Raw genomic sequence first — 27,080 nt, 5'->3', positions numbered from 1 at the left:
TAGAAAACCGGGGCTGTGGGGCTCGTGCGGAGCCACGAGGGAGGACTTCTGTTTGACGAGGTTTCACCGTCTCTCGCATCGTGGTGTTCAACCAGGGTTGCATCCATGCAAGGGCTGCCTAGATTTTAAACGCGGCAGGCTGCAGAATGGATGTGCTGACGTCCTTGCAACGAGCGTTCCCGTTGGGTGTAGGTAGAATCGGGCAAGCTCTGTCATCTGTCGGTATAGGAGAGCCAAAAATCAATGAGACATTCTTCGTCTTTGTTTCCATCAGTATTTGCTGTCACGTGCCCAGCTCTCCTCACAGTTGGCTTTTGAATTACAAGCCACTTCACCTTGAATATATTTAAATGGTATCACTGTAAGTCTTTAATCCTGCACAGGTAAATAGACACCAGCTGAGTGAGCACAGCATGGCATGTCACAGTGTAACTGTGGCACTCCCACCAGCCCTTGGACAAAGCTAAGAGAAGCTTGTCTTTGCTCTCTGAGTTATTTGTTGTTACGAAAACTAAACAGCTTTTTTCCTTCAAAGGCTGATAGTATGTTTAGTTTGCTTGTGCTGAAGAAATTAAGTGAAAAGGCAGAAACGGGATTAATTTACTGCTGAGATAAGGGGGTGGAGTTCTGATGATTTCAGCAGAGCTGTGCTTGCATCAGTAGGGAATTTGGACCTGAGGTTGAATATTCATTTCTGAAAATGACAAAACATTTCTGTAGAAGCTATCCTAGCCATCAGCAAGTATATCTAGCTTCAGTACAATTTGGGGGGTTTATTTTCATATGAGCAAGCATTCTTACTTGGTACTACAACTACCGTATATATGGGAACTGCTGAGTCATGGCCTGAACCTCTGATTGATCACCTGAGGCGAGCAATGAGTCAGCCACAGGAGCACAGGTGAAGGCAATTCAGCTGTGCTGCCAGAGGCTGCACCCCTCCTAGACCTATTTAAGAGCTAGCTACCGGGGGGGAAGGATCTCTTCTGGAGATCTGCTCTGCTGGCATTTTGTAAGTGAGCCCAGGATAGGGGTAAGCTTTCTGTCTATTCTCTTTTTGTTATCATTAGCTGATTTGCCAAACTCTCTTATTTTGTAATTATAACATCTTAATATTCATTAATTATATACCATAATACCTCAGAGGCATTTATTCTGTTCTTGAAAAACAGCAGCAAGGAAAGCTCCTTCATGTTTCCATAAGGCTGCATGGTGAGCTGACAGCAGTCTGTAATACATAATGATGTGGAGCTCTTATTCTTGAATTCTTTTGTTACAGATTACTACAAATTACTATAAGTAAAGCAAGCACACTTACAGTTAAAAACACAGCCTATAACAAGTTACTACAAGATACTCCTAGAAGACAAATGTATTTACACAGTAGCAATGCATATAGCTTTCTATATTATACTGAAAATTACCATTAGTAAAGCAACAAATATGACTACCTAGATATGTATGTGCTTGTATGCCAAGGGAATAGTGGTATAGCATTCACCAAGCCAGTCCCAAGAGTGTGGCCAATCAACAACAAACTAATTCCAAAGGTGACCTGTGTCACTAAGCTGGGAGTCAACCATGCATCCCCAACACAGGTCCTGTCTTGTTTTGGAAATATCTAAAAATTCTGTGCACAGGGAGGCCTCAGAGAGAGGTCTCATTCTGGGTAGAAAGCAAGTCCTTTCTATATTACAGGTTTCATAGGACATCACTACCTGGAATTTTTAGGTATCCTGCTGCATTTCAAAGATACCAGTTGCATATCTCAAGGATTCTCCTGATTGCTAAGCCAGGCTCCCCTGTTACCAGACAGGGTATCTTCTGATGGTGTTTTTTTCAGACTTTTTCTGTATTTTTCCCATTAAGACAAGATCAACTTTATGGCTGCTCCCATCAGCCCCCACTTCACAGACAAAAAATAGAGATAAAGCCATGACTAAGAAGTATAGCAAGGACTCAGTCACAGGTCTGCTCTGCCTCACCAAAGGAAATTTAAGTTATACAGCATATGTCTGATAACTTAAAAAAAGAATTTATCATTGCAACTGAACTGGCAAAACACACATCTTCAATAAAAAGAAGAGCAGTCCTCCTTAAATTACCTGTATCTCATTGGCAGACTCGGTCCTGATTGTTCTCAGCACTGTTCCTCTTTATGCACCCAGCTTCTCATCCCTACCATTCACGCTGTCCCCAGGAATTAGCACTTAGTTAACACACTAATTGATCTGAGTTTTAAAACAATCACAAATAGCAGAAGATATTAGCAGCACACAGTCTACAAAGGCAGAATCACAGCAACAACTCTGCACCCCAGATTCTAAGTTACTTCAGTGGGCTCATACAGAATGTTAATGGCACAGTCGGCAAAGATCACACAGAAATACTTTCTAATTAACAAAGATTACACATTGCTGAAGCTTTCATCCAGTGCACAAAAGTGTTCCATCTTCCTGTAGACCAAGTCTCATCTATGATGGGTTGATATCAAGGTTCATAGAAGTTTCACTGTGCTTTAGATCAAATTCTGTAAGCAGATGGGAGCGGAATTTAATTAAATCTGTTACAAATTATGATATAAGACCTAATTTTGCATTTGAATTCAGTAATTTTTTTTTTAATTGTGTATTTATTTCTTTATTAAGGACATATTCTAACTTTAATACTGTCTCAGGTTTTCTCTCAGAGGAGAGGCGTGGGTTTATAATGCTCCATGCCTGTTATATCCTTTCTTCCTATTTACTCTTAAGATGAAGCAGTAGCCTTCCCATAACAGCAGGCTTTGTTTGTATTAACAATAACTAAGCAAAGATGAAACAGTATCAGTAGGAAATAAAATTTGCTAGTAGGCACAATAATGACCAGGTAACATACTGGTATCTGCACAGGTCTACTTAAAAGCATGAATAGTGAGGGCAAACAGTAACTACTGTCAAAAAGCACACTCTTATTCCATGCAGGTGCTAGTTAAGTAGTTAAGTCTTTATCTTGAGATTTACAAAAAGTAAAGTATAGGCTAGCAAGAAGTTGCTTCTACCAATCCTGATAGCAGGCTCACCTATGGACATACACTATCAGAATGCTCTAAAGTCCATAAGGATGCTTGCCACAGACTGCCTCACTTCACTGCTCTGTTTTTGAAGCCACACAAGACCACTGCAGCCCAGCTCTGAAATTCAACACATGAGCCATTTCAGATCAACAGCACAGAGTCTGGGAGACATGAGCTCTAGCATTCCTTCTTTATTGAATAGCTACTCAGTTTTAGATCAGGCACAGAGAAGCTGCCAGACTCTCAAAGCAACACCCTGATTTCATTTTGTTTAGTCATCTATTGATAGGACCTGGCATTGTGCACCTCATGCAGAAAGCCAGGCATCTGGTGAGCCAGGGCAGAGCAAAGGACGGGTTCTTTGCTGAGTCTTAAATCCCAGGTGCCTATAGCAAACAGGAAAAGCAGTCCAAACTGGAATAAGTAAATAGTTGTAAAGCTTTGGAGGAGTGCTGAAGTGGTGCTTCTTTACGTTTATGAGTCTGCAAATGACTTTCCAGCGATAGCACTGTTCGTGTTCTATATTCCTGCTGATCCTTAACATTCTGTAGGAGGTGGTACCCAAAGTAACATAGAAAAGAACAAGAGAAGAATAAGAACTGTACTTGATTATTCTAAAAAGCCACAATCATTTCCCCACCCTTTGGGCTGAAGCGTGTGGGTGCACAAGAAAGGGGAAACCCTGTTCCTCACAGCTGCAGAGAGCACACAGCCAGCAGTGAGTGGTGCCAGCTCCTCCGCCCATCAGGGCTCCTATGCTCTGCCAGGAGCAAGAGGTGTGTCAGCAAGAAGGCCTGGCAGCAGCCTTCCTGCTCCTCACTCCTGTCTTTGGGACCGCAGGGCACTGTGATCAACCAGAGCATTATTTCCACTCGCGTGCCTGGCGCTGCACAGCTGAGCCACGCGCAGCACAGCAGTGAATGTTTTCAAGTATTGCAACTTGTAATGTGCAATGCTTCACAATGATTCCAGTTCAAGGGCAAATTCAGATTGCGTCACTCACGTGCTATAAATGGAGAGTGCTAGCAGCACAGCGTGAGCCACTAGGAACGTTCTGTCCTAGCTCACTTTGTTCTATATCTAAGATCCTTCAGTGAGAGAACAAAACACACAGCAAAAATCCACTTCTATTTCCAAATAAACTACTTGAATAATCAAAGCCATTTAAAGTTTCTGGATGAGCAGAAGATGGGGCGCTGGGCAGGCTGACCTGGCGGGGGCAAGCAGCCCACAGCAGGGGTTGGGGCTGGCTGGCTTTAAGAGCCCTTCTGCCCAACTATCCTTTGATTCTATGAATAAATATTAACTGAAAGATTAAGAAGGCCCCTGAATGTGCTGAAGGCTGGTTGTTCAAGAACCCGACAGCCAAACCTAGGCACGTTTTGTCTAAATACTGGCTCCACTGCGAGACTGTCGGATGGAAATGGAAAACACCCGACGTTCCGTGTTTCTCGGAGTGCCAGGATCCGATACCCGCGTCAACCACGAGCAGAAGCCAGCGGGAACGGCATCGCGGCATCCCACAGTCGCCCTCCTCCCGCCCCGCACCCGGGCCGCTCCCCTCAGGGCGGGGTGAGGGCGGCGGGGGGGGCTCGGCTGCCATCTCCGCCGCCATTGGGGCCCGCGAAGGGCCGGGCCGCGCCGGGACGGCCCCCAGCGCCACATTGGCCCGGCGGCCCCGCGGAGAGGAGAGGCGTGGCGGGCGGGAGCAGTGGCCGGAGGGTTCTGGGGAGATTCCGCCGCTCGCCTCCGGCTTCCCGGGTACGGCAGGAGAACACAGAGGAGAAGGTAAGGCCTCTTCTCGGCGCAGCGGGAGGAGGGAGTCGGGTTCGGTCGTCGTTTCTCCTTCCCTACCGCTGGCCGCAGCCCTAACGGGTGCGGCGGGCGGGCGGGCGTGGTATCGTCCTGCGGCCATAGCGCTGTGCTGGATGCTCAGCGTGCCTTGTGCGCTGCGGGGCGGCAGCCGCGCGTCCTCCGGGGCACGGGTGGGCTTCTGCTCTTTTCTCCTCTCGGTATGGAACGTTTCCATCTCCCATAAGGCAGCCTCGCTGAAAAGAGGGTCACCCTACAGCTTGGTCTACGGCTTAATCATTAACGCTAAGCGCAGCGTTTCCTCGTCTATGTATACAAACCATTCCTTTAGGTTAAATACTCGGAGGCTGACAGGATCAGACGGAGCCTCTCGCAGCAGGTTTCCCCTCGCAGCAGGTTTCCCACCGCGGCACGTTTCCCCCCGCAGCCGGCTCCTATTGGCTGCAGCACCCACAGCCTGTTTTTTTCCCACATTGGCCTTTCTCAGTGTCTGCAGGCATATCGGTTTGGACAAGCTGTCCCCAGCCGAAAGCACAACTATTTACATCACTGCAGCCACTGCGTGGTTTCATGTTCCTTCTTGCAGAGACAGCTGAAGAGCCCAACCACCGTTGGGGTTCAAGAATCATAGAATCATAATGGATGGAAAAGACCGTTAAGACCATCTAGTCCAGTTTTCAGCCCATCCCCACCACGACCACCAGTAAGGTGGAAAAGGGCTTTTAGGAGGTATATCTGATGGAAACAAACCCGTTAATTAGCTCTGGATGTATCTTCTGATTCACACTACGGATTCTGGGAGCTCTAAATATAGCTGGTGTTTCTTCCTCATCTCTCGAGCTGACAGAAGTGCAGGTTTTGCGAATTGGCAGGCTTTCAGTTTTGTTGAGCCGTGCTTGGCAGGAGGAAATGAACGTGCTGTTGCTGCGAGTCAAGGGCAACAGGAAACAAAAAAAAAAAATCTCAAGGAAGAAAATCAGCTATTAACTATCTGCGAGTATAGTGCAATAAGGGTGAGATGTTGCAGACGTCCAGGAGTAAAATGGAAAATCACTCATAGTGGAAATGTGCCAGTTCATTCACATGGTGTCTAGGCCAAATTCATCCAGTGCAACAATATTGATTCCCAGCGTGTTTGGCATTGATTGAGTTGACTGTTTGTCTGTAAATGCTAAATAAACAAATCTTTCCTCACCTAAGATACTACATTAAAGATAAACCAAGAGCATCCAAAACAACGTGCTTTGAGCTGTGCAAGCTTACTGTATGCCTACAGAATGTTCACATCACAGCCACTTTCTAATTAAACAAATGCTCACCAAGTTACCTTTATGAATGTTTTTGCAAGCGCCCAGTTTTTGTCTGTGATTTTAAGAAATTAGTGTAAAGCCATATTTCAAAATACAGATGCAGTTATGATTTGAATCTGGAAAACACAATGGCAAGGCACTCCAGTCCAGAATTATGTATCTCTAGGGTATGCATATTGCTCACTCTTTGCTGCTGGATTATGTCAGACCATCTGCCTTCTGCCATCTTATGTATTCTTAATCTCTTTATTATGGTATTGAATACTTTTCACTTACAGTTTTGCTCTTGGCAATTCTCCAGTACAAGCAAACATTTAGCAATAACAAGAGCAATCCCTCACTTAACTCTTAGCATGGTTAGTTACAGCGATCTGAAGGTCTAGGTCAAATCTGTCTGGTGCAACAACATGGGCTTACTACCAAATGCACCCCAGCTCTTTCAAGTTTCATCATTTAGGCTGTTACTCTGCAAATAACTAAGCAAATTGCTCTACATTTTTCAGCTTGCTAGTTGGATCAGTGTCAGTGAATTGTATCTGTGCTGAGCCAACTTGTGTGTTTAATACATCCAAGCTGGAAGAGGCATCTGAAAAGTCAATAGAAGATCTTGCTTCCAGGGATAGCTCAAGGATTTCAGGGTTGGGTAGTGAAGAACACCTGGCAGAATAGCTAAAAGCTGCATGGACAGTGTTTTGTGAAGTTAAAGTGAGCAATTGTGCATATCTACAGATGGACTTAATGGTTGCTCTTCGCCTTAAAAAAAAAAATATATATATATATATATATATATATATATATAAATAATAATTCCCTTTCTAGTTCTGCTTTGACAAGTCTTATTCAGGTTCTGATGAAATGGGACAGAACTGAATATCATGTCTCCTGTGCAGGAATTCAGCTCTTTAAAATCAAAGCAAGTACATTTTTTCCCCACTCTCCACGATTCACAGCACATATGCTTTAGCAATTGCTTGAGCTGTATGCATGATAAACTCATTCAGCGACCTTACCTCATATTTCAACATTTTCCTAGTTTTGATGAGATAGAACAAAGTCATTATTACTCTCATTAGCTCCATTGCAACCTCAGAAAATAGGGGTATCACGATGGAGGTGGCCAGTGGAGCTGCCTTGCCTCAATTTATCTGCAGCACTCCTCATCAGAACTGTAAGTGTGGGCTGGTCTGTGCAGGATTGTTTCTCGATGAGTCATGCAGAGTCTCTGTAGCCTCTTCTAGGCAGTGCTGTGCTATGCACGATTAGCGGGCTCCCACTGTGAAACTGTTTCCTGAATGATGTAACTGATAGTCCCCCTTCCTGTGCTGATTCTTGATCAGTTTTCTCTTTGTTCTTGAAGACATTCCAGCTGCTGCATCTCTTTTATCCCTACGAATCTCTGCGAAGACAAGTTATGTCAACAGCTGCTTTAATCCATTTGGTAAGAAACGGAGGTTCTCAAGTACGAAGGAGAGCCCTGCTGACATCCCGCCTCCTGCAAGACGACAAGCGTCTGACAGTCGAGTGCTACATTTCCACCTCCGAACGCCGGGCATCCCGCTTTGATCCGGACGGGAGCGGGCGGCCCGCCACGTGGGACACCTTTGGCATCTGGGACAATCGCATTGATGAACCTATTCTCCTCCCACCTAGCATAAAGTATGGAAAGCCGATTCCAAAAGTCAGCCTGAGCAAAGTGGGCTGTGCCAGTCATATTGGGAAGCGGAAGGAAAATGAAGACCGCTTTGATTACGCTCAGCTGACTGAGGATGTCCTGTACTTTGCAGTATACGATGGACATGGCGGGGCGGCAGCAGCAGACTTCTGCGCTAAGAACATGGAAAGATATATCAAGTAAGTGTGCGTCAAGTGAACGCGTGGTTAATGACTTACTGTAGAGCCTCCTTCCTTACAACCAAAAGGGAATCTGTGCACCATATGTTGCTGCTAATCGTCTCAGGTTGTATAGCCATCTATTCCAACAGGGTCAGCAGCAACACAGCAAAGGAGTAATTCCCATTACAACAGATGTGGCGTGATGTACTTCTCTGTATGTTCCCTGCCTGGGGAGCAAGCCTGGAAAGACAAGAAAAGAAAATGTGATTGCAGGAGAGAGCAGGGAATACAGAGCATGTGAATTGCCTGTTGTCAGATGGGGGTTATGTGATCACAGATCACATTGGGAGTTTGCTGACACTCCTCCCTAGCTCTCCGGTACTTGCCTGAGTGTTAGAAGAGGCACTTTATCTGTTCACAAAATCAGAGTGTTAAGCTTTCAGTGGAAGTCATTAATAAAGCAGTATTACCTTTTTACTGTAATCTAGCATTATTCAATGCATGCATGGAGGAAATAAGTCTATGAAAGAGATTGATTACTGTGAACGCTTCTTGGTAAGAAGTCTAATTTTTTTTTCATTATTTGTACCCAGGGAATTTGCTGTTCAGGAAGAGAACTTAGAAAAAGTTTTGAACGATGCTTTCCTAGAAATAAACAAAGCATACGAAAGGCATGCTCAGCTGTCTGCTGATGGTAGGTAAAAAAATATTCTACCCTTATGTGTGTGGGGAAAAAGGGATTGGTTATTTCTCAGTATTTTTGTACTAAGACTCCGAAAACAGCCTGAAAACTATTTTACTTAATATAGGTTTTTGCTCTAATCACTTACTGCAAAATAAACAATTGTGCTTTACTTCCCTAAAAACGAAAAAGCTGTTAAAAAGTCTAGGTCAAATTTACTGGTGGAGTTATTAATCTGGGCTTCAGCATAATCCGCACTGAATTTATCTTAACATCATTCTGTCAAGAAAGGTGTTTGTCAAGTTAGCAAGGAGCGATTTAAATTGGCAAGGAACAAAATCTTCCTGTGTGAGAAAGACTGTCTTCTTTGGGTTGTTTTTTGTTTTGTTTTGTTTTCATAGAATCATAGAATCACAGGTTGGAAATGACCTACAAGATCATCTAGTCCAACCAACTTTTCTTTCTGAAAAGTTGCTATGCCTTTGAGTGGAAAGGAACACTGTCCAAAGTTCCCCTTTCTTACTTGGCTGCTGCAGCTGAGGAGGAATATAAGCCAGAAGTAATACAAACGGTACCACTTCTGCACAGAGAGAATCTCCGGAGCAGCTGAGCATGAAAGGGGAAACAACAGCCAAGAGGAAAACAAGATTCGCTGTGGTAAAGCTGGCACCAGCCCCTTTAGATTTCCTTAGTCCTGGCTGTTCACCAAATTCTTGTGTATATATAGACAGAGACTATGCACATCTGAAATTCCAGTCACAGCAGCTGGAGCTTATAGGGTGTAATTTGGGAAGGAGATAGAGGAGTTAGTTCACCTAGTGTTTAAATAAATACAAAGAAAACCAAACCCAAACAACTTGTCCCAGTGCTGCTACAGATACTGGCGATGCAACAGGACGTTTAGGGAATGAAGTCACACTGTGTCCTTGGGGCTACTTCCACTTCCTTTAAACAATCAGTGAAAACAGTCTAGTAATGGAGTGGTTTCCTGCTCTTAAAGTGCTAACCAAACCTACCTAGGCTCAAGTATTTCCTGGCTGGACAAGTTGCCTGACTTGCAGCACTGTGAGGGATGTACAGCTTTCCTCTTATGTGGTAAGAGCTAATGTATCAGAAAAGACAATGACTCAAGTTCTGAAACACAGCCCTTAAAAAGGAGGAATTTAATCTGTAAAGCTCATTTTTCCATTATAACCTATTTTATTTCTAAGTGTGGAAAACCAGTCGTATTGTTTAAAAAGAATAATAATGGGGTAAAAAATCCAAAGTCATTTTTGACCTGTGAAGTCAGTTTTAACTGAGCTAATGATAGGGATATCACTAGAGCAGATGAGCTTTGGATCCAAGAGTCTCCTTGTAAGCCCAGATTTAAAAAAAAAAAAACAACAAACCATCAAACACCTGAAGGCTTATGTGCTTCCCTAGATCACGACCTCTTATTTTCTTTGAATTTGTGATTTGTTTTATTTGCACCCTGCCCAGTCCATTTGTTGTTAAGACAGCTCTTTATTTTGCTCATGTTCAAATTTCAGAGCATTTCCTTGAGAAGGATGTTTGGGAACCATACTGGGTGTACTGTTCTGTTACTCTGAATGTGGTTTCTGATTATAGCATTCTGTACTTGAGACATAATGAACTGAACAAGAAAAATATTTAACAAACAAGCTGTACAGCAAGCTGGGCATTTTGGAATTCCTTGTAGGATTTTATCATACCATTTAACTGACTAATCGGGGCTGCTCACTGAAATGTAATGCAAATGCCAGCAAATTTATGTAACAGTCATCAAGATACTGAACAAGCCTTCTGCACTAAAAAAGCTTGAGGACAAACAAAATAGAAGGGAAAAGCAATCATTGAACATTTACAGGGGCCATGTCCTACAAAGTTTTCAGTGTTTCTTAGGGAGGCTGAATGCCTGCATATTCTTCCCACAGGAGCCAGTGGGATCTAAAAGTGCCCAGTGCTCTTGTCTGGTTGCCCAGCTGAAAATAAAGCTAAAAGGCAAAGAGTGGAGTAACAGGGTGTGCAGACAAGTGCAGTTTTCTGAACAAAGCAAGCTTTTTGCGTATCTGCTGATTAAAAAAAAAATTAAAAATTAAATGCTTGATTGACTGTTTGGTGTGGATATTTTTGTCATTGCTGCTCTTTTGAAAGTTATGTAAAATTCAATGTTTTGCATGTATCCTTGTTAAAAGACTAATTCCAAATTGATTCAGTTTGCCAGCAAAAATTCTGAATAATTGTGGCTGTTCTAGATGTGATGGTCAAAGTTTTTCTCAGAGATGGTGGTGTAACACAGGTTATCTGTCATACACTGGATGCTCAAGGCCAACCTCCTTTTGAATCCCTGCCACAGCTGATGAAGTGCAGAAAAATAACTTACTTAGTTTTGTTCCCACAGACAGCCCTGCCAGGGCTCCTTTCTCTGTATTCTTTACAAGACAGGGTGGATGGTCAGGGTGTCCAGATCTTTACTAACACACAACCAGCTTTGAAAATGAATGCCTGGGTGTTTGAAGAAACATAGTTGCCAGGACATAACTACAGGAAATCCCTGTAACAAAAATCCATGAAATTTTGGCTAGCACAATGCTTATGATGATATTTAGAGGGGAAAAAAAAACACATGGCAAAAATTTAACAGGACTAGAACATGAATTGTTGGAGAACATAGCTTTGTCTTCCAGGACACTGAAGATTTATAATTGAAAAATATTTGAAATTAGATTTGAAAAACAAGTAGAATAATTCCTCGTTTGAGTTCTCAGTAAAAATAAAGGTCTATGCATGTGTTCCAGTACTGCTACATGCTCGGTGTGTGCGTTCACTAGTGCTGTTGGACTGCTGTATTGACCTGCAGGTTGTTCCTGTATCCCCTCTGACAGTTTCACACAAAGGCATAAGAAACTTTCTTTCTGAAGCCATCTGCCACAGAAATAATTTCTAATCATTAAGAGGTCAGAGACATGCCTGAGTCTTGAAGCATGGTGTTCGATATCTCTTCAGAAACTCATTTTCATTCACTTCCACACATTCAGATGTACCCAATCACTGTCGAATCACTGCCAAATTAACATACAGGACACAGTAAAGGAAGTTCCCAATCAACAAATACATTATTATCCAGGGAACAAACGCTAACAGAGATGGACAGTTTTCTGTTACATTGGACCAGCAGTAAAAATCTAAATGTAAAAGCTGAATAGCTTTCTTGAGTAAGGATGGATCTAAACAACTTATCATGCTCGAGGAAAACAGGACATTGCTCTGGAGAAATGGAAAACAAACCCTGCCCTGACCTAGGGTGGTCTTGAAGTGTAAATGCTGCTGCTTCTGTTCACTGCAGGCACCATCCACCACTGAGGGAAAATAACAGGCAGGCAATGTTTCCATCAGCCTCCGTGTTCAGTGCATCTAGCTCTAATCACATTGACCACTCACTTCTGGAATAGCCATCTTGTTAAAACATAGCCAGGTGTTACCTGATGTGTCTACGATTGAAGGGGCCTCCTGGAAATTTAATGTGCTGAGCAAACAGCAGAAGTATTTTTAAAATAATTATATTTACAAAGTAGTATTCAGATTTTTTTAAGTTACTGTTTGAACATGTGATTACTTTTTCTTTGAATATGTTAACCTGCAACACTGAGGAAAAGGGAGAGCTGCAGAAATGGTTACTTATGTATTTCACAATGCCATCAATGTCACAAAGACCACTTTTTTATCCAGAGGTCTCAATTGTTACCAAATCAAGTTAGACGATACTAATTACGGTATAATGGGGGTGTTATTGCATGTTTGCCCATGGATCAGAAGGGGTCATTCAGTGTCTTCATTAAAATGGCCTCATTTTAGTTGGCACAGGTTTGAACTCTCAATTTTTATTTCATTTATATATATATATTTACATATATAAACTACCTTGGGAAAATGGGCCATATTATGTTTTGAACATTTTCTGTAAGGTGACCACTGTCATATGAGATAGTCATATCTGGCATCAGTACATTTATTTGGATGACTTTTTAACTGGACACTTGCCATCAGCCCCGCAAAACAAATCTGTGGCCAAAGATGCAGTCTCTACTATGGCCAAATGGAACATTACACAGCTCATCCAGGCCCTTCCTCTGTAGAAGACACTGTGGGCAAACCCAAAATGACTACGTGCCCTGTTTTGCAGCCCTTGTCCTTTCATCTCCAGTGTTGCAGGTTTATTTTGTTTGAACAAAGTCCCTGGGTCAATTTCCTATTTGCCTCTGTGTACGTGTTATTTGTGGCAGACACTGTACCTGGTCAGCAGCTCTAGAACTGGAGGCCCTGGACACTATATGCTGGGCTTCAGTGGAAAGAGAGATCTGCTTAATTTTGTCCCAGGTGAAGGAGTCCGGCGGTTCCTAGCCTGGACTACTGGAAGGTTCCCACATCCTCTTTGTCACATTAGTTGAGATGACTTGCAGTAAAAAGTGTCCAGTGAGTGTTAAGAACCTATTGAAAGATCTTAGTTTTATAGTGATATTGTTAGGTAAACAAGATAAACTCTTTTAATTTTAAAAATGAGTACACGTGCTGATGCAATATATTTTTGTGTTATTAAATATCCTAGCAGCAGTCATAGTAAAGCATTAGAAATGTTATCCCATCATCACTGCTGTGTTTTGGAACTGTGAGAGAAGTCACATAATCCCTTCAGTCTGACCAGATCCACGTTCTTTCACCCCTATGTGAATGGTGATTCAGTTTCAGAGAAGAAAGCATGAGCGGCATTTGTTTTCCTCAGAATGCAATTTAAGAAGCAAACATTTATAAGACAGAAGTTGGTACAGCCATTACCACAGCTCTTTGTTGTGTCTTTGATGGGTCTTCAGTACCATCCTCTGCTTCCTGATAGCAGGCCTGTTGGCTTTCTGGTTTGGCACTGTGAAGATGTACACTCGCCTGAATGACCAAATGTTTGCGCTCAGTCATGAATTACAGACCGCAGATCAACCTATTCTGAAACCTTATGTGTTTGTCAGCATAGTTCCAAAACAAGTGATGAGATGGGAAACTAGTGGCATTAATTTTAATGTTTAAGTAAAATATATTTTCTGCAAAGTAAAAAAGGCAGTTTTAAGTTCATTTTACTTCTTTTAGCTGTTGGCTAAAACAGGTATTTTACTGAATTTACTAAAATTTCTAATCACACCACTACCTGTTATTATCTTATTTTATAAAATACTTTAAAATGAGCCTGTACTTGCATAGTCCTTGCTTTAAAGTAGAAACAAGATGTCAGTGCTTACCTGAATGCTCAACAGACTACTGGCATCTACGTGGTTTTGAATCTTGTAGTCTGTATCACAGCTGTAACACAGACCAAAGTGCATCCTGTGTCACCATGGTGAACATTCACTGTGGACTTGTTGGTTAAGTCAGTTAACCAAGTCACCGCAGCAGTAATAATACCTGTTTTAATAATAACACAAGCTTAGTTTAGATGGCTTTGTGAGGTATTTTTTTTTGTTTCATCAACGCACTGCTTTCATCTGACAGCAAGGCTCCATGCACCCATCAGGGCGTTGTGCTGCCCACCCCAGTTCCTTCCACCATCCCAGGTCAGTGCTACAGAGCCAAAGGCAGAAGCACGTGTAGTGCAGAGCTCTGCAGAAGTGGTGGTGGGAAGATCTTCAATTGTTACTCATGTGAAAATAGCAATATAGCTAGGGATTCTCAATGCTAAGACCCAAACCTCTGTCTGGAAGCTAGCTTTTAAAACCTGTTACTGGAACACCTCAGTGTGCAAGAAGCCTCCAGAGGGCCTTTCAGAGGCACTTGCATGGGCTGTGAGTTCTGGGCAAGACTTGTTCCCAACTTGGCTTTTTACTACAAAAGCTCAAGTTAGCAGGAGCTAGTGCTTTCCAGCAGAGAGATTGCTCTCCCTAACCAGTGCAGCATGTTTTGCAGGAGGAGATGCTACCTACAAAAGTAGGTTCTTCCTTTTAAACAGTAAGCAAGCAAAAAATGAGGGCTAGGCAGTTCTTCTGGCATTTCTTTCACTGCGGATAAATCTGCACAACTTCTCTGAAACAGGCAGACAGACTCGTTTTTCCTCTTTTTAAGCACGGGTTTTATTTCCCCTAAGCAAGTTTGCTTGCAGTAGTTACTGCAACCAGGTCCATAAAACAGACAGCTTAGACCGTTCCCGTGCCCTGCAAGAGGAGGAAGCCAGCAGCTAGGGCTTCAGCTTGCCCTCTAGGCAGCAAATGTCAAATGATCCCACCAGCATACAAGGGCAGATCGCCCAGAAGCAAGCACAGCTGCCAGGTGACTTGCACTCATTTTGCACTGCAATGCAAGGCAAGGCGGAATCCAGCTTTGCCTTAGTGCTGCAACCTCCAACAAATCTGCAGGGCTGTAAGAGAGCAGAGTCCCCTTCTCAAAAAGGGCAGCACTTGCTGGCAGAGCCCTTTGTCTCTTGGCAAGCCAATGGGAATGAGAGGGAGATTATTAATAACAACAGCAACAGGAGAACCCCACAGACTGCAGCCAAGAAGTGATCTGGAGGTTTTCTTCTGCTGAACTACATGCAGCTCCAATTGCAATTACTCAGCCACCCACTTCACTGCCTCACAGGAGGGGAGAACCATCAGCATTCTGGTGGGCTATCAATGAGCTCACTGTGCATAGGGATAAAGACAAGAACCTGTACCTTCAGAGGAACTAGTGGGACTGAAAAGCTATTTGCTACAACCTGAAAAGAAGCCACTGTGTCTCATCCTGCTTTAACTCACTCGCCCTCTTGCATGGAGCCATGCTGTTGCACAGAAACACTGACACTCTCCACTTTTTTCCCTCTCTGTCTCCCCATCCCAAGTCCTGTATGCATGTTTGTTTGCTTTTTTTTTTTTTTTTAAATCCTTATCTATAGCTTTAGTTTAAACTTAAAAACAATTACTTACTAGTAATGTAGAGCACAAGTTGTCTTTGTCTTAACCAGTCGACACTGTTGCTCTGTTATAAATGGTCCTGTGCTTTAAGGCAGTGATAAAACCTCTCTCTCTGATATGACATTTGTAGCAACTCTGATGAACTCTGGGACCACTGCAACGGTGGCCCTGCTGCGGGATGGTATTGAGCTGGTAGTGGCAAGCGTGGGTGACAGCCGTGCACTGCTGTGTCGAAAAGGAAAGGCCATGAAACTCACCATTGACCATACACCAGAAAGGAAGGAGGAGAAGGAAAGGTACCTGTTGGCTCGTATTGTGGCTTTCTGGGGAACAGCCTCTGTCAGGCTATCCTGCTGCCAGGTTGGTCCTGGGAAAAAGGCTAGAGCAGAACATAACAGTCCAAGCTGGAAAAAGTGGCACAACCCCAGTTAAGTCATTTATTTCCATTTCAAGAACTGGGGATTTATAAAGGCCTACATGAACATAAACTGTCATTGCAGTAAAACCAGCAGAGCTAGGACTGGGTATTGAGCTGTAATCACATGGTTCAAAGACTCATCCAAGAGTTCCAAGAGATATCCAAGATGTGAAGAAATGTGCTGTAGTTCCCAGGGCAGCACTCTGCCCTCTAAATCCTATCCCTTCTGTGGAACCCTTCAAACATAGCCTCTCAGCTCAGGTCCATGGTACTCCATCTCACATCAGCAGATAGTGGTAGAAACTGCAGCTACAGACAGGGGGAATGGTCTGAATCTGTAACTCATCTTCGCTTTCTCTCTTGTGCCTCCGGACAGGATTAGGAAGTGCGGTGGCTTCGTTGCCTGGAACAGTTTGGGACAACCTCATGTGAATGGTAGACTTGCAATGACGCGGAGCATAGGAGATTTGGATCTTAAAAACAGTGGTGTGATAGCCCAGCCAGAAACAAAAAGGGTTCAGGTAAAAGAAAGCCTGGTTTACAGGGACGGCAATTGGATTAAGGGGGCAACAAAGCTATCTGAAGCAGGTGGTGGTACCCACACAGTTTGCTCAGGTGAAACCACACGACCAAGCTTTGGTTTTCACTTGTGGTGAAATAACCCTCAACCAGCTCTACGTAAGTTATCTCAGATTGACACTAATAAGATAGAAGAGAATCAAGTCCTGACAGGAAAGTCAAGAAGGTTAACTTCTGAATCCCTGTTATCACAGTATAACCTACTTTCAATGTTAATATTGGTACAAAGCAATCACTGAGAACTAGGTGGGATTTGGAAGAGCTGGGTCACCAAGGATAGCAGAATTTGTGGCGGGTTACATATTTGAGAGGAAGGGGGAAGGAAAGGGCAGTTGCATGCATCTTACCATAGCTTTGCAATTGTCCAGGAAACAGATCAACCACCCATAAGGTATTCAGCACAACTGCATTCATGTTTTCATAAAGAGAAAAAAAAGTACCTCCTCTCAACTCACATGTTTTGACATTTTCCCCTAATGGATGAGGATAGTGCTCATACAGAAAGCAAGAGAACAGGCAGCACTCCCAGAGAAAAATACTTTGCAACAAAGGGTAAAAAAAAAAAGAAATCAAGGCAGCAGTTTTACTTGGCAGCACTCTCTTCACTGTTGTGCATACTTCATACCTTTATTGCAGTTGCACCATGCAGATGACGGCTTCCTAGTCCTTACTACAGACGGTATTAACTTCATGGTGAACAGTCAAGAGATCTGCGACTTCATCAACCAGTGCCACGATCCCACTGAAGCTGCCCACGTTGTTACTGAGCAGGTAATGCTAGGGTTACTTGAAGCATCAAAGTGCCAGATCCTTGCAAGGACACAGGGACATCATTTCAATTAACGTGCTTAGTTCTTGGTCCGCAGACCTGCTGAGTATGTAATCAGCGTAGACAGAAACCACCAGTTTCATATTGGAGGTTTTGGATAGTGGTATATCCATGGAAAGCTCTGAGGTGTGCAAGAGCCTGCAGTGTTGGAGCTGGGAAGAAGCAATGAAGTCTCAGAGCATGCTGTCCCATGTGGAGTCAGAGAGCTATTTCTCTTTCTGAGCAAGACTGTGACGCTGACAAATTGTTTCTTCCTTCAGGCAATGCAGTATGGCACTGAAGATAACAGCACGGTTGTCATAGTGCCATTTGGAGCGTGGGGGAAGTATAAAAATGGCGAGATCAACTTTTCCTTCAGCCGCAGTTTTGCCTCCAGTGGGAGATGGGCGTGAAGACCTGACACAGCTATCTTTTCCTGCAATAACACGGATACAACGTGCTATAAGAGAACACATCCATCTGTTCATAGGTTGACTCAGTGTCTTGTCCATCTTTTCTGTTGCCAGTTATGGAAGATGCAACTGCTCCTTTGGTGCGTAATTGCTGCTTACAGCTGATCACATTTTACTGTGTTTATTTATTCAGATCAGCATTGGGTTTCTAGGCCCAGCAGTTCTGCACATCATTTCATTTGCACAGACAAGTCTCTGGGCTTGAGTTATGACACATCAGTTTCATCCCAACTCTTGTTACCTAGTACTCAGTTACCTGGCAGCTGTGAAAGTCTGAGACTGAGCCATGCGCCATCTTCTTTGTACGTTAATACACAGGGGAACAAACGCAGTGTTCTTAGAAAGACAAAAAGGGAGTCTGTTGTTTTCCTCTGTCATGTAGCCATCCACAGCTCCCCCATATTTCACGAGAAACGGGTGAAGTACAAGGGGGAAATAACAGAAGTAATTAGCCTGTGGTTATGTTCTGGTGCCAGGGGCATTCCATGTAGCCGAATGGCATCCCAATAGAGCACTTTGCTGGGCTTTAGGCTCTCTCTGGTATTACCTGTGATCCTTCAGCTCCAAAGAGACAGAGCAAGCAGGAGCCACGTGCTGTTGAACAGATGGGAACCCATTGGGCCCAAAGCCCCTACAGTCGCAGTGGACCATGCAGCCTCTGGCACCATGCTTCCTTCAGCATAATGGTGCCTGAAAAGAGCACGTAGGAGGAGAAAAAAAAAGCAGCCCACTTTATAATTTCAGAGACCATAATCAATTTGAATATTTGTTTGTTTGTTTTTTTTTTCCTAAGAAAAGGAAACTGTTTCAAAGAGCTTTCAGTTCAAGATTCTTTGGATGTATGAGACAGTAGAGTTTATTTCTTCATATGCAAGGATTTTCCTGCCCTCTGCCTTTTTTTTCAGCTAGCTACAGTCTCCTGCTGGCATAAAGACAGCTGTAAAATACCCAAAGCCAGAAAGCTAGAGAAAGAAGAGAATATTTTAATAACAGATGGCAATTTTTGTTAAGTTTTGGGTGTTGTTTCCACCAGGCATCAAATAGTTGGTCACCAATAGTAGCTTTAAAGATTTCATTTCTCTTTCTGATGGGAGTCTGTGTCCAATGGGGCACAAAAGGCCAGAGCCCTGAGCCAGCTCGGTGTTGCTGTGATACAAACTGCTGGTAACACATCAACAGCAGGTCCAGCTTTCCACATACCTCTTTCGGCCCCAGTTCTCCCTCACTCAAAATCAGTCGTGCATCTCCTGTAGCCTCCAAATTGCCCCATTGTGAGGAAATATGGGTAGAGAAAAGTCAGGCTTTTCCCATGTAGATTTTGTTCCATGTTTCCAACAGCACAATTATTTAAAAAGAAGAAAAAAGCCAACTGACAAGAACAAAATGCGATGCCTGGTTCGATTCTCATTTTCCAGTGTGTCATCCACATCTTTTTCTAGCCCCTTCCAGGCCCATGGTTACAGCACAGTCATTTCCATGTGTTCTTCTGGCTACAGGCTTGGGAGCACCCTGCAGGTCACAGCATTGTACTGACAGCATTAATACTCAATTAATTAATTAATTAAGTATAGACAGTACCTTGGTTGTGTCCCATCACTTGGTGTATTTATATGGTGCACATAATGTGCATATTCAGTTTATGAGTATAAAGAGGTTGTGACTCAATATTTGTAAATCTCTATTGTGTTTGGCGCTGTTGCCCAGGCAGGCACGTTTAATGAGCACATCCATCACTGGTTTACAGTTATAATACCTTCTTTCTTCTCCAGATTTCCCCAGTTCTATCTTCACTTGAGATCAAAGTTTTCAGTCTTGGTCTCTGCCTTGCTTACTGGAGGCAAAAGGCACTTTTAATTGATAACCTGCAATTTGCACCCTGCACAACCTGTTTGTAGCAAAAGCAGCAGAACGCATCCTCTCCTGAGCACTTGCAGAGAGGCAGCACCTGACAGAGACTCAGTGAGCTGTTCCAGCAATGCCATTATGACCTGTTTGCACTGCACAGCTGACTCCTGCTGAAATAGCAAGTGGTCCTAGCTAAGGGTTAACCACACCACAGCCTTATTCTGGGCCAAAGAAGGGCTACAGTCAGCTTTGGTTTCAAGTGTCAGACAAACATGAGCAGCAGAGCCAGGATTTGGACATGTCTCATCAACACTGCTTGGTGCCAAATGCTGTTCATTCCTGTTTGGCCATCCATCCAGCTAGCCAGGCAAGATATCAGGCCTCCCCTGAGGTGTTTATAACAAGTATACGCTGATTTTTTTGAGCTGTGCTGGGTACTTGCCAACCTGAATACGTGGTATCAAATGCAGGGTGGTAATGAATAGCACCTGCAGGTGCTCTGAGGAATGGCCTGGGCTGATGGAGTATCTTCTGAGCACTGATCAGTATGTAAAAAGAAGTCATCTTTATACTCGAGGGAGTCTGGGAGCATATTTTTTGTGTTATCCCTATCCAGTTCAAGGCCAAGTTGGATGGAGCCCTGGGCAACTTGATCTCACACGTGGTAACCCTGCCTGTGACAGGGAGGTTAGAACTTGGTAATCCTTGAGGTCCCTTTCCAATCTGAGCCATTCTATGATGCTATGGTAGCCTAATTTCATAGAGAATGGAAGCGGTTGAGTGCTTCTATTTCCTCCAGCAGACTGACTGTCCTCTCAGAGGAAGGATCCACCTATAGATGCACATATATTTTAGAAAGGAAGGGATAAGACAAAGCTTTGCAAAATAGAAGGCAGTTAGGTAAAGATACGTTGGCAGTTCCTATTACTGCTTTTAAACAATCACAGAAAAGCTGTGGTTGGAAAGGACATCGTGATGTCATCCATCCAGCCTACTGCTCAAAGCAGGGCTCATTTCAGAATTATGTGCTGCAGCAAAGGGGCGTGCATCTACTGACACTGGACTATAGACTGAAATGGGATGGGAAGAAAGAGATCGGCATGAGAGCAGTCTGCCTGCAGAACCAACTTCAATGTGTTCTGGTGAAAGCTTACCAGTAGGTGAAAACCTGCAGGTACTTTGTATGGCTACTAATAAATGTCACAAATAAATTAGCACATTCATCTAACAGATACGAGCTGGTTTTTCTAAAAAGCAGTAAGACAGGAGACTACAAAGACACGTTTCTGAGGGAAGGGAACCTACACCCAGGAGGGGAGTAAACTCTTCAAAAGGGCTGACAATAGCAGGACTTGGGGAAATGGATCCAAGTTGAAGGAGGGAAGATTTAGGTTGGATGTTAGGGGGAAGTTCTTTACAAGGAGAGTGGTTAGGCCCTGGAACGGGCTGCCCAGGGAGGTTGTGGATGCCCCGTCCTTGGACGTGTTCAAGGCCAGGTTGGACGGGGTCCTGGGCAACCTGATCTAAATGTGTATGTTTGGTGGCCCTGCTAGGCAGGGGGGTTGGAACTACATGATCCCTGAGGTCCCTTCCAACCCGGGTGATTCTGTGATTCTGTTTCTTATTCCCTGGCTGTTCCCAGCAGTTTTCTGCATGTTTCTGAAGTAAACAAGATACTAATGAAGGCAGATTGCTTTGCCAAGTGGCCCATTATTCTGCCCATTCCTCTTTCTATTGCTAAGTGTCTCTTTCACTGGTTTGTATGAATTTCTGCCTTCATGCTGTGCACTGCCAGACTTTGAGTACATCAGAAACATCGTTTGGTGCAGACCCTCTGTTACCAAAATCTTTCTCTTCCCAAACAACAGCCTCGCCTTTTCTTGCATATGTAGTAATCTCCCTTTAGATTTATCTGTACCAAGCCTTGTTTTTCTCCAAGTCACCAGGAAAAACCTGCACTTTCCTGGGTGATTGGTTTTTCCATCATTTGATACTTCTTAATGAAGAAGCATTAGGACAAGTCACAGGGATTGCATTTCAGTCATGGGGCTGTTTTGGCACTGACACTGGCAGAGTGAGCCATGACTGTAGGTGTATGGCACCAGCATTCCTTGTGTGAAGTATGAAGTCGAAGGAGTAAAGCCATGCCAAGGCAAATGGAAACAGCTTATCAAAAGTATTTCCTTACCTGGACACTCCTTCTGGACCAGTGCTGTTTCTCATGGTAGAGGTGCCGCAGGAGGAAGGGGCTGGAACAGCTTTAATACAGCATCCTCTGACTAGTCAATCCCTTTTGGTTTGAAAAGCTCAGGGTTGGTGAAGAATTGTGTAGCAGAGTTTGTGGTTGAGAATAAGGGTGGAGTGAGAAATTGGCAATATTACCACTTTTTTTTTTAACCAATTTGGAGAAATGAAAATTCTGAAGATCTGGGGCTCACTGCAAGATTTCTGCTGATGGAGGAATCAGATACTGGATCAGCATTTCTGTCTCAACACACAATGTGCTGTTTTCAAAGGCACAGAATTTCTAGCTAAAGCAGTAGCACAAAACAGATACCAGTTACTCTGGTTTAATATTAATTTCTGTGGAATAGAATCACGTAGGAACTTCTAGGTCCATTGGTCACTTACCCAATAAGCTGAGCATATGGCAGAGCACTCCCCTGCAGTTTCCTAGTTCTGAAGCTGCTGTTCTCCTGCTCTTAATGCAGAGGTACTAATGGGGATTCCCCTTTGCCCGGCATGTTAAGTGCTTGGGCAGCGGAGTGTGTCATAACTTTTACAGACTGAAGTGCAATTGTGTACATTCACTGCATACTTTGCCTTAGGACAGTCTATAATTCCTGATGTTTAATGTTTATTTTTGGTGTAATCAGTGACCATAATTAATCTACTACTTCATTTTACTGAAGTTTTTTTTTTTTTCTTTTTAAACATTCGTTTGTCTTCAAATTTGTGACTCAAATCTACAGTGGGACAGATAAGGCTGTACTGAAATGCTTAAATAAAGACCTCTAAATAAATAATTGGCTTTTCACTCTGAATGTATTTTTCTTTTCCAAGCACACTGCCAACCACCAAAATTTTGTTTCTCAGGCTCTGCCATGACTGTCCTGTGAGCCTCAGGCCTTTGCCTCTGCCATAAACACATTCACCAAGGCTCTGCCTTTCAATTAGTGCTGAGGCACGGGCTGCCCAGAGTAACATTGGATGCCCCATCCCTGGAAGCACTCAAGGCCATGTTTGATGGGGCACTGGGCAGCCTGACCTGGTGGGGGGGCAACCAGCCCACAGCAGGGGGTTGGGACTGAGCGGGCTTTAAGGTCCCTTCCATCACAACCATTCTATAGTTCTGTGATATGATATGATACGACACAAAGGCATTCACCAGCAGTAAGTGGTACGAAGTAGCCATCTCTGTGCTCTGTCAGCCTTCACTACAGCTTTGCTTCATCAGGGCCATGTGTTCTAGCTTGATATTTCAGACTCGTATATTTTCATATATTACAATACCAAGAAATCAAAATGCCATCGCTCTAAATACAAGTTTGCCTTGAAATATTATTTTGTGAACCAGGAAAGCACTTGAAGTAGCTGTCAAGGAGAGCGATTTCACTTTGCGACACAGTCAACACACAAGATGTTTTGACTTCTACATCAATTTGGTCATGGTGGGGATGGGTTGATGGTTCGACTTGTTGATCTTAGTAATCTTTTCCAACCTTAGTGATTCTATTATTCTATTAATTCAGAACTTTTCAGTTACTCAAAAGCAAAAAAAAAAAAAAGGTGGGGAAGCAAAGACTGGCTGAGAGTTTTAGTTTTGCTGCAGAAGCAACACTGTGGGAAATGCGACAACTTATTTTTGATTTTTACTTTTCCTACAGCTGAACTCAAATCTACCTTGATCATACATCTCACCTTTCACCTTCACTTTCTTTGAAGGAGACTTGAACAAAGTCCTTACACTTCCCTCCCATTTAGGACTAATGCAAGTCCTTTTTTGTCATCCTTTATTGCCATTCCATTTCTCATCTCGTTTAGGACCTTATCAGCTTTAAGATACCCGCATGTACTGAATACACAGTGCTAAGGGTCCTGCTGCTTCTGTAGGTGAATTTTCAGAGCTCAGGCAGCATGCGAAGAAACCTGCTGGACAGCTTTAAGCTGCTGCCCTTTCCTCACCATTTGGCAGCAGTTGGGAAATAGCTACCGGGTTACTCTGCAAAGGTTACTCTGTAATCAGAACATTTGTCCCATAATGAGTGCCCCTGTGACCTGCTGGTTAATTCACACTGGCAGGAGGGGAGAGGCTGAGCGCTGGCAGCAGCATGGCAGTCCTCTGCCATATGTCTCCAGGACAAGCAGAGGAGAGCGGTCAGGCATTATAGAAGGCAATGCGTGCTCTAGCATGGGGCACTCGGAGAAGCTTTAAGACCTCTGCAGCCCTCCCCTAAACTGAACATCTGACAGAGACTCCCCAGTGCTGGATGTTGTTTCTTTTTTTAAACACATACACCCCACAAGTTATCTGTAAATATATTAAATAGCTCTTTGCAATTCAGCACCAATACAAATTTCTACTAAGACCATCTCCTCCATAAAATTACTCTCTGTTCCTGCTCCTAATATTTCTATGATTCCAATCCTTTCCTGCTTATTTGAACAAACAAGTGCCAGTATGACCTACTAGTGAAGATGCAGACCTGTGTTGCTTAGGGATGTGAGCCAGTTCCAGGGAAGATCAAAGACATCTCTCCTCCTTGGACATTATGAGTAAATCACTTATAACTAGCAGACCCCATGACTGCAGAGTGTCTACAGTAAGCCTTTGGGCTTTTGTTCTTCAGGAAATAAAATCTGTCAAAGTCTCCAGTTCCCAGAATCTGCAAGGCAGCAGCCAATCCAGAAGTTATTAAAAGTTGACAACATGTGGTTTCTGACAGGTCTGGGAAGCCCTGGAAAGCTTGCTTAAGTAACAACTGCCCGTGGCCACAACCTGGCTCACACTGAAACTTAGTTTGCTTTTTCAATGCACAGCTCCCTCTGTGCCCGTTAGCTAAAAAGAGCAATCCCAGAATGTATTTCACAAACACTGCATGGAAAGCAGTGTTTTTACTACTGCATTTGCTGGTGAACTTGTTGCTACAGAACCAAGCACATCAAGGTCCTACCCTCCAGCTACCCATTTGGAGGTGCTGCACATAGCCTGGCACTCACTGGGTAAGAGAAAGGAGACTCCGCGATCAGAACAGAGGGATCCCTCAGCAGATAGCGAGGCATCAGCTGTACCAAAGCTGAGGAGGAGGTGAATTTAAATGCAACCTGCACATGCTTTCCCTCCCTTGGAGACTCAGTCTCAACAGAACCTTGGTGTTTTACCAGAGGAAAGCAGAGTTTTCAGCTCTCAGAACAGCAAGTGTTGTCCATGGGAAGCCTCAACCCACTCTGAACATCTTTCACTTTCCTCTTCCTTGAAAAAAGCTGAGGAATCCATCATGCAGAGCCACATGATTTCCTTCCATTAATGCCACATCCTATGTGAAGCTGGGCAGCCACAAAGAGCCCCTGCTGACAGACCAGACCAACAGTCATCCTCTTGAGACTTCTACAGGGCATCCAGAAATGCACAGCCACACACCGTACCCCTAGCACAGCCACGTCTCTACCCCTAGCAGTAACACCCATCTGCATCCCATTGGCATGGCACAACCTGGGCTAGTCCCCTACAGGCCGGCAGCCTGTTCACCAGAAAGAGCTGCAGTTCCAAAGGAAATTAAACAAATTCAGTGTGGAAATGAACTAGCAATACTTCGAGAAACTGCTTCCAGCTGACTGCAGGCGCATCACAAGGGAATGCTGATCTGATGGATCTTATCAATATAATTTTATACTAAGAAAGTTAACAAAATATATAGCACAATATTATTTCCCACATCTGGAAAGGCAACATGCAAAAAATATCCACTATAATGCACTGAACCTTTCTCAAACCTGTCTTTTTTTTTTTTTTTTTTTTTTTAATTTTAACATCATATTCTGTAACTAGTGCAAATGGTGATAATTTACACAAAGGAGACTACAACTCGGATAGCTTTGTGGCTGCATAGAAATTACCTCTTCAGTGTGTTACCTGTCCACTCCATCACTGTTTGTTCTGCTGCATTACTGAGAGAAGCAGGAGGAAACATGTAGCCAGTCGTCTCCAAGCCGAAGTTTTTCAGCACCAAAGCTTTACCTATGAGCAGGTTTGACCAAGTTATCATGCTGCCATTGGCAAACTTTCAAAAGAATTAATCTCCTACAGCAAGAAACAGAATGGAAGCTACTCCTGAAATAAGGCACGGTCACTAGCTATAAAGACTGAATCAGTGGGAGCACGTATCGGAGAGATAAAAAAAAAGTTATAAAAATTACTCATGGCACTAAAACGACAGGTTCTTCACATCATTCAGAACACTACTGGAAATTGAGCACAGGTCCGCTAACTTCAATGTGGTACAGATCCATGAAGAAGGCCAGCACGTTTTTGCCAATGAGAAGAAAATGCTGAATTACCATACAGCAAGTGGTTCTGCTGCACAAACCAGCCTGGAGCCGCAGATAAGAGGGCATTTCTACTTGACAACCCCAGACCTAGCACCCTGACTCCAGAGCACTCTACTGGCTCAAGGTGCTCTCTGCTGAAACTCCTCTGTGACCTGTTCTATGGCACCAGAGTAGGTGGGCTAGCTACAACTGCAAAGAACACTTAATACACTCTAAAAACCCCCCTCCTGCCACACAAAGCTGTTGTGAAATGAGTTTATGCTGAATGCAGTAAGCACAGACGGTTAATAACATTGCTTGAAGGTACTTTCATCTTACAGCTAAAGAAATCACTTTCTGACAAGCACTAAGAATGCAGTGAGTTCTGGTGTTAATCAGCTAAGGAACATGGCAGGTCTAGCTGCAACAAAGCCTGTTTTTTAACTGGAGAAAAACTGTTAGCAACCAGCATTGCCATGCAAGTAACCATCACAACAAAATCCCACCTTCTTCAGCACTACCAAATTAGAAAAAATTATACAAAGGCGTTGAAGGGGGCATGGTGGTGATGGGTTTGAGGTTGGACATGATTATCTCTTAGAGGTATTTTCCAACTGTAATCATTCTATGATTCTAAGCATTAGTAAAATATTTCAACATTTGGGGATCTTAAGCTGTGTCTCACCAGATAAGGTCAAGTCCTGCTCTAGCAGTTGTCCTCTCTCCTTGGAAAAGATGATTTAAGTTTTCAATACTTCCTCCTCTTGAAATGTCCTTATGGAACGTGACTTAGATTATTCTTTAC

General features: G+C 43.5%; 1 protein-coding gene across 1 annotated transcript; it reads left to right on the top strand.

Annotated features, from left to right (window-relative positions):
* Nucleotides 1–7,561: 7,561 nt before the first annotated feature.
* On the top strand, nt 7,562–17,842 carry PPM1K (protein phosphatase, Mg2+/Mn2+ dependent 1K; the record flags this gene model as incomplete). Its single annotated transcript, XM_079535060.1, has 6 exons — nt 7,562–8,028; nt 8,604–8,704; nt 15,755–15,920; nt 16,419–16,563; nt 17,258–17,392; nt 17,711–17,842. Exons 1-6 carry the CDS (start codon nt 7,589–7,591, stop codon nt 17,840–17,842), a joined length of 1,119 nt encoding a protein of 372 aa, XP_079391186.1. The 5' UTR covers nt 7,562–7,588.
* Between the last annotated feature and the right edge of the window lie 9,238 nt (nt 17,843–27,080).

This window comes from Tetrao urogallus (assembly GCF_951394365.1).
Source record: "Tetrao urogallus genome assembly, chromosome: 4".
Classification (NCBI taxonomy): domain Eukaryota; kingdom Metazoa; phylum Chordata; class Aves; order Galliformes; family Phasianidae; genus Tetrao; species Tetrao urogallus.
This window is presented reverse-complemented; position numbering and strand designations above follow the sequence as displayed.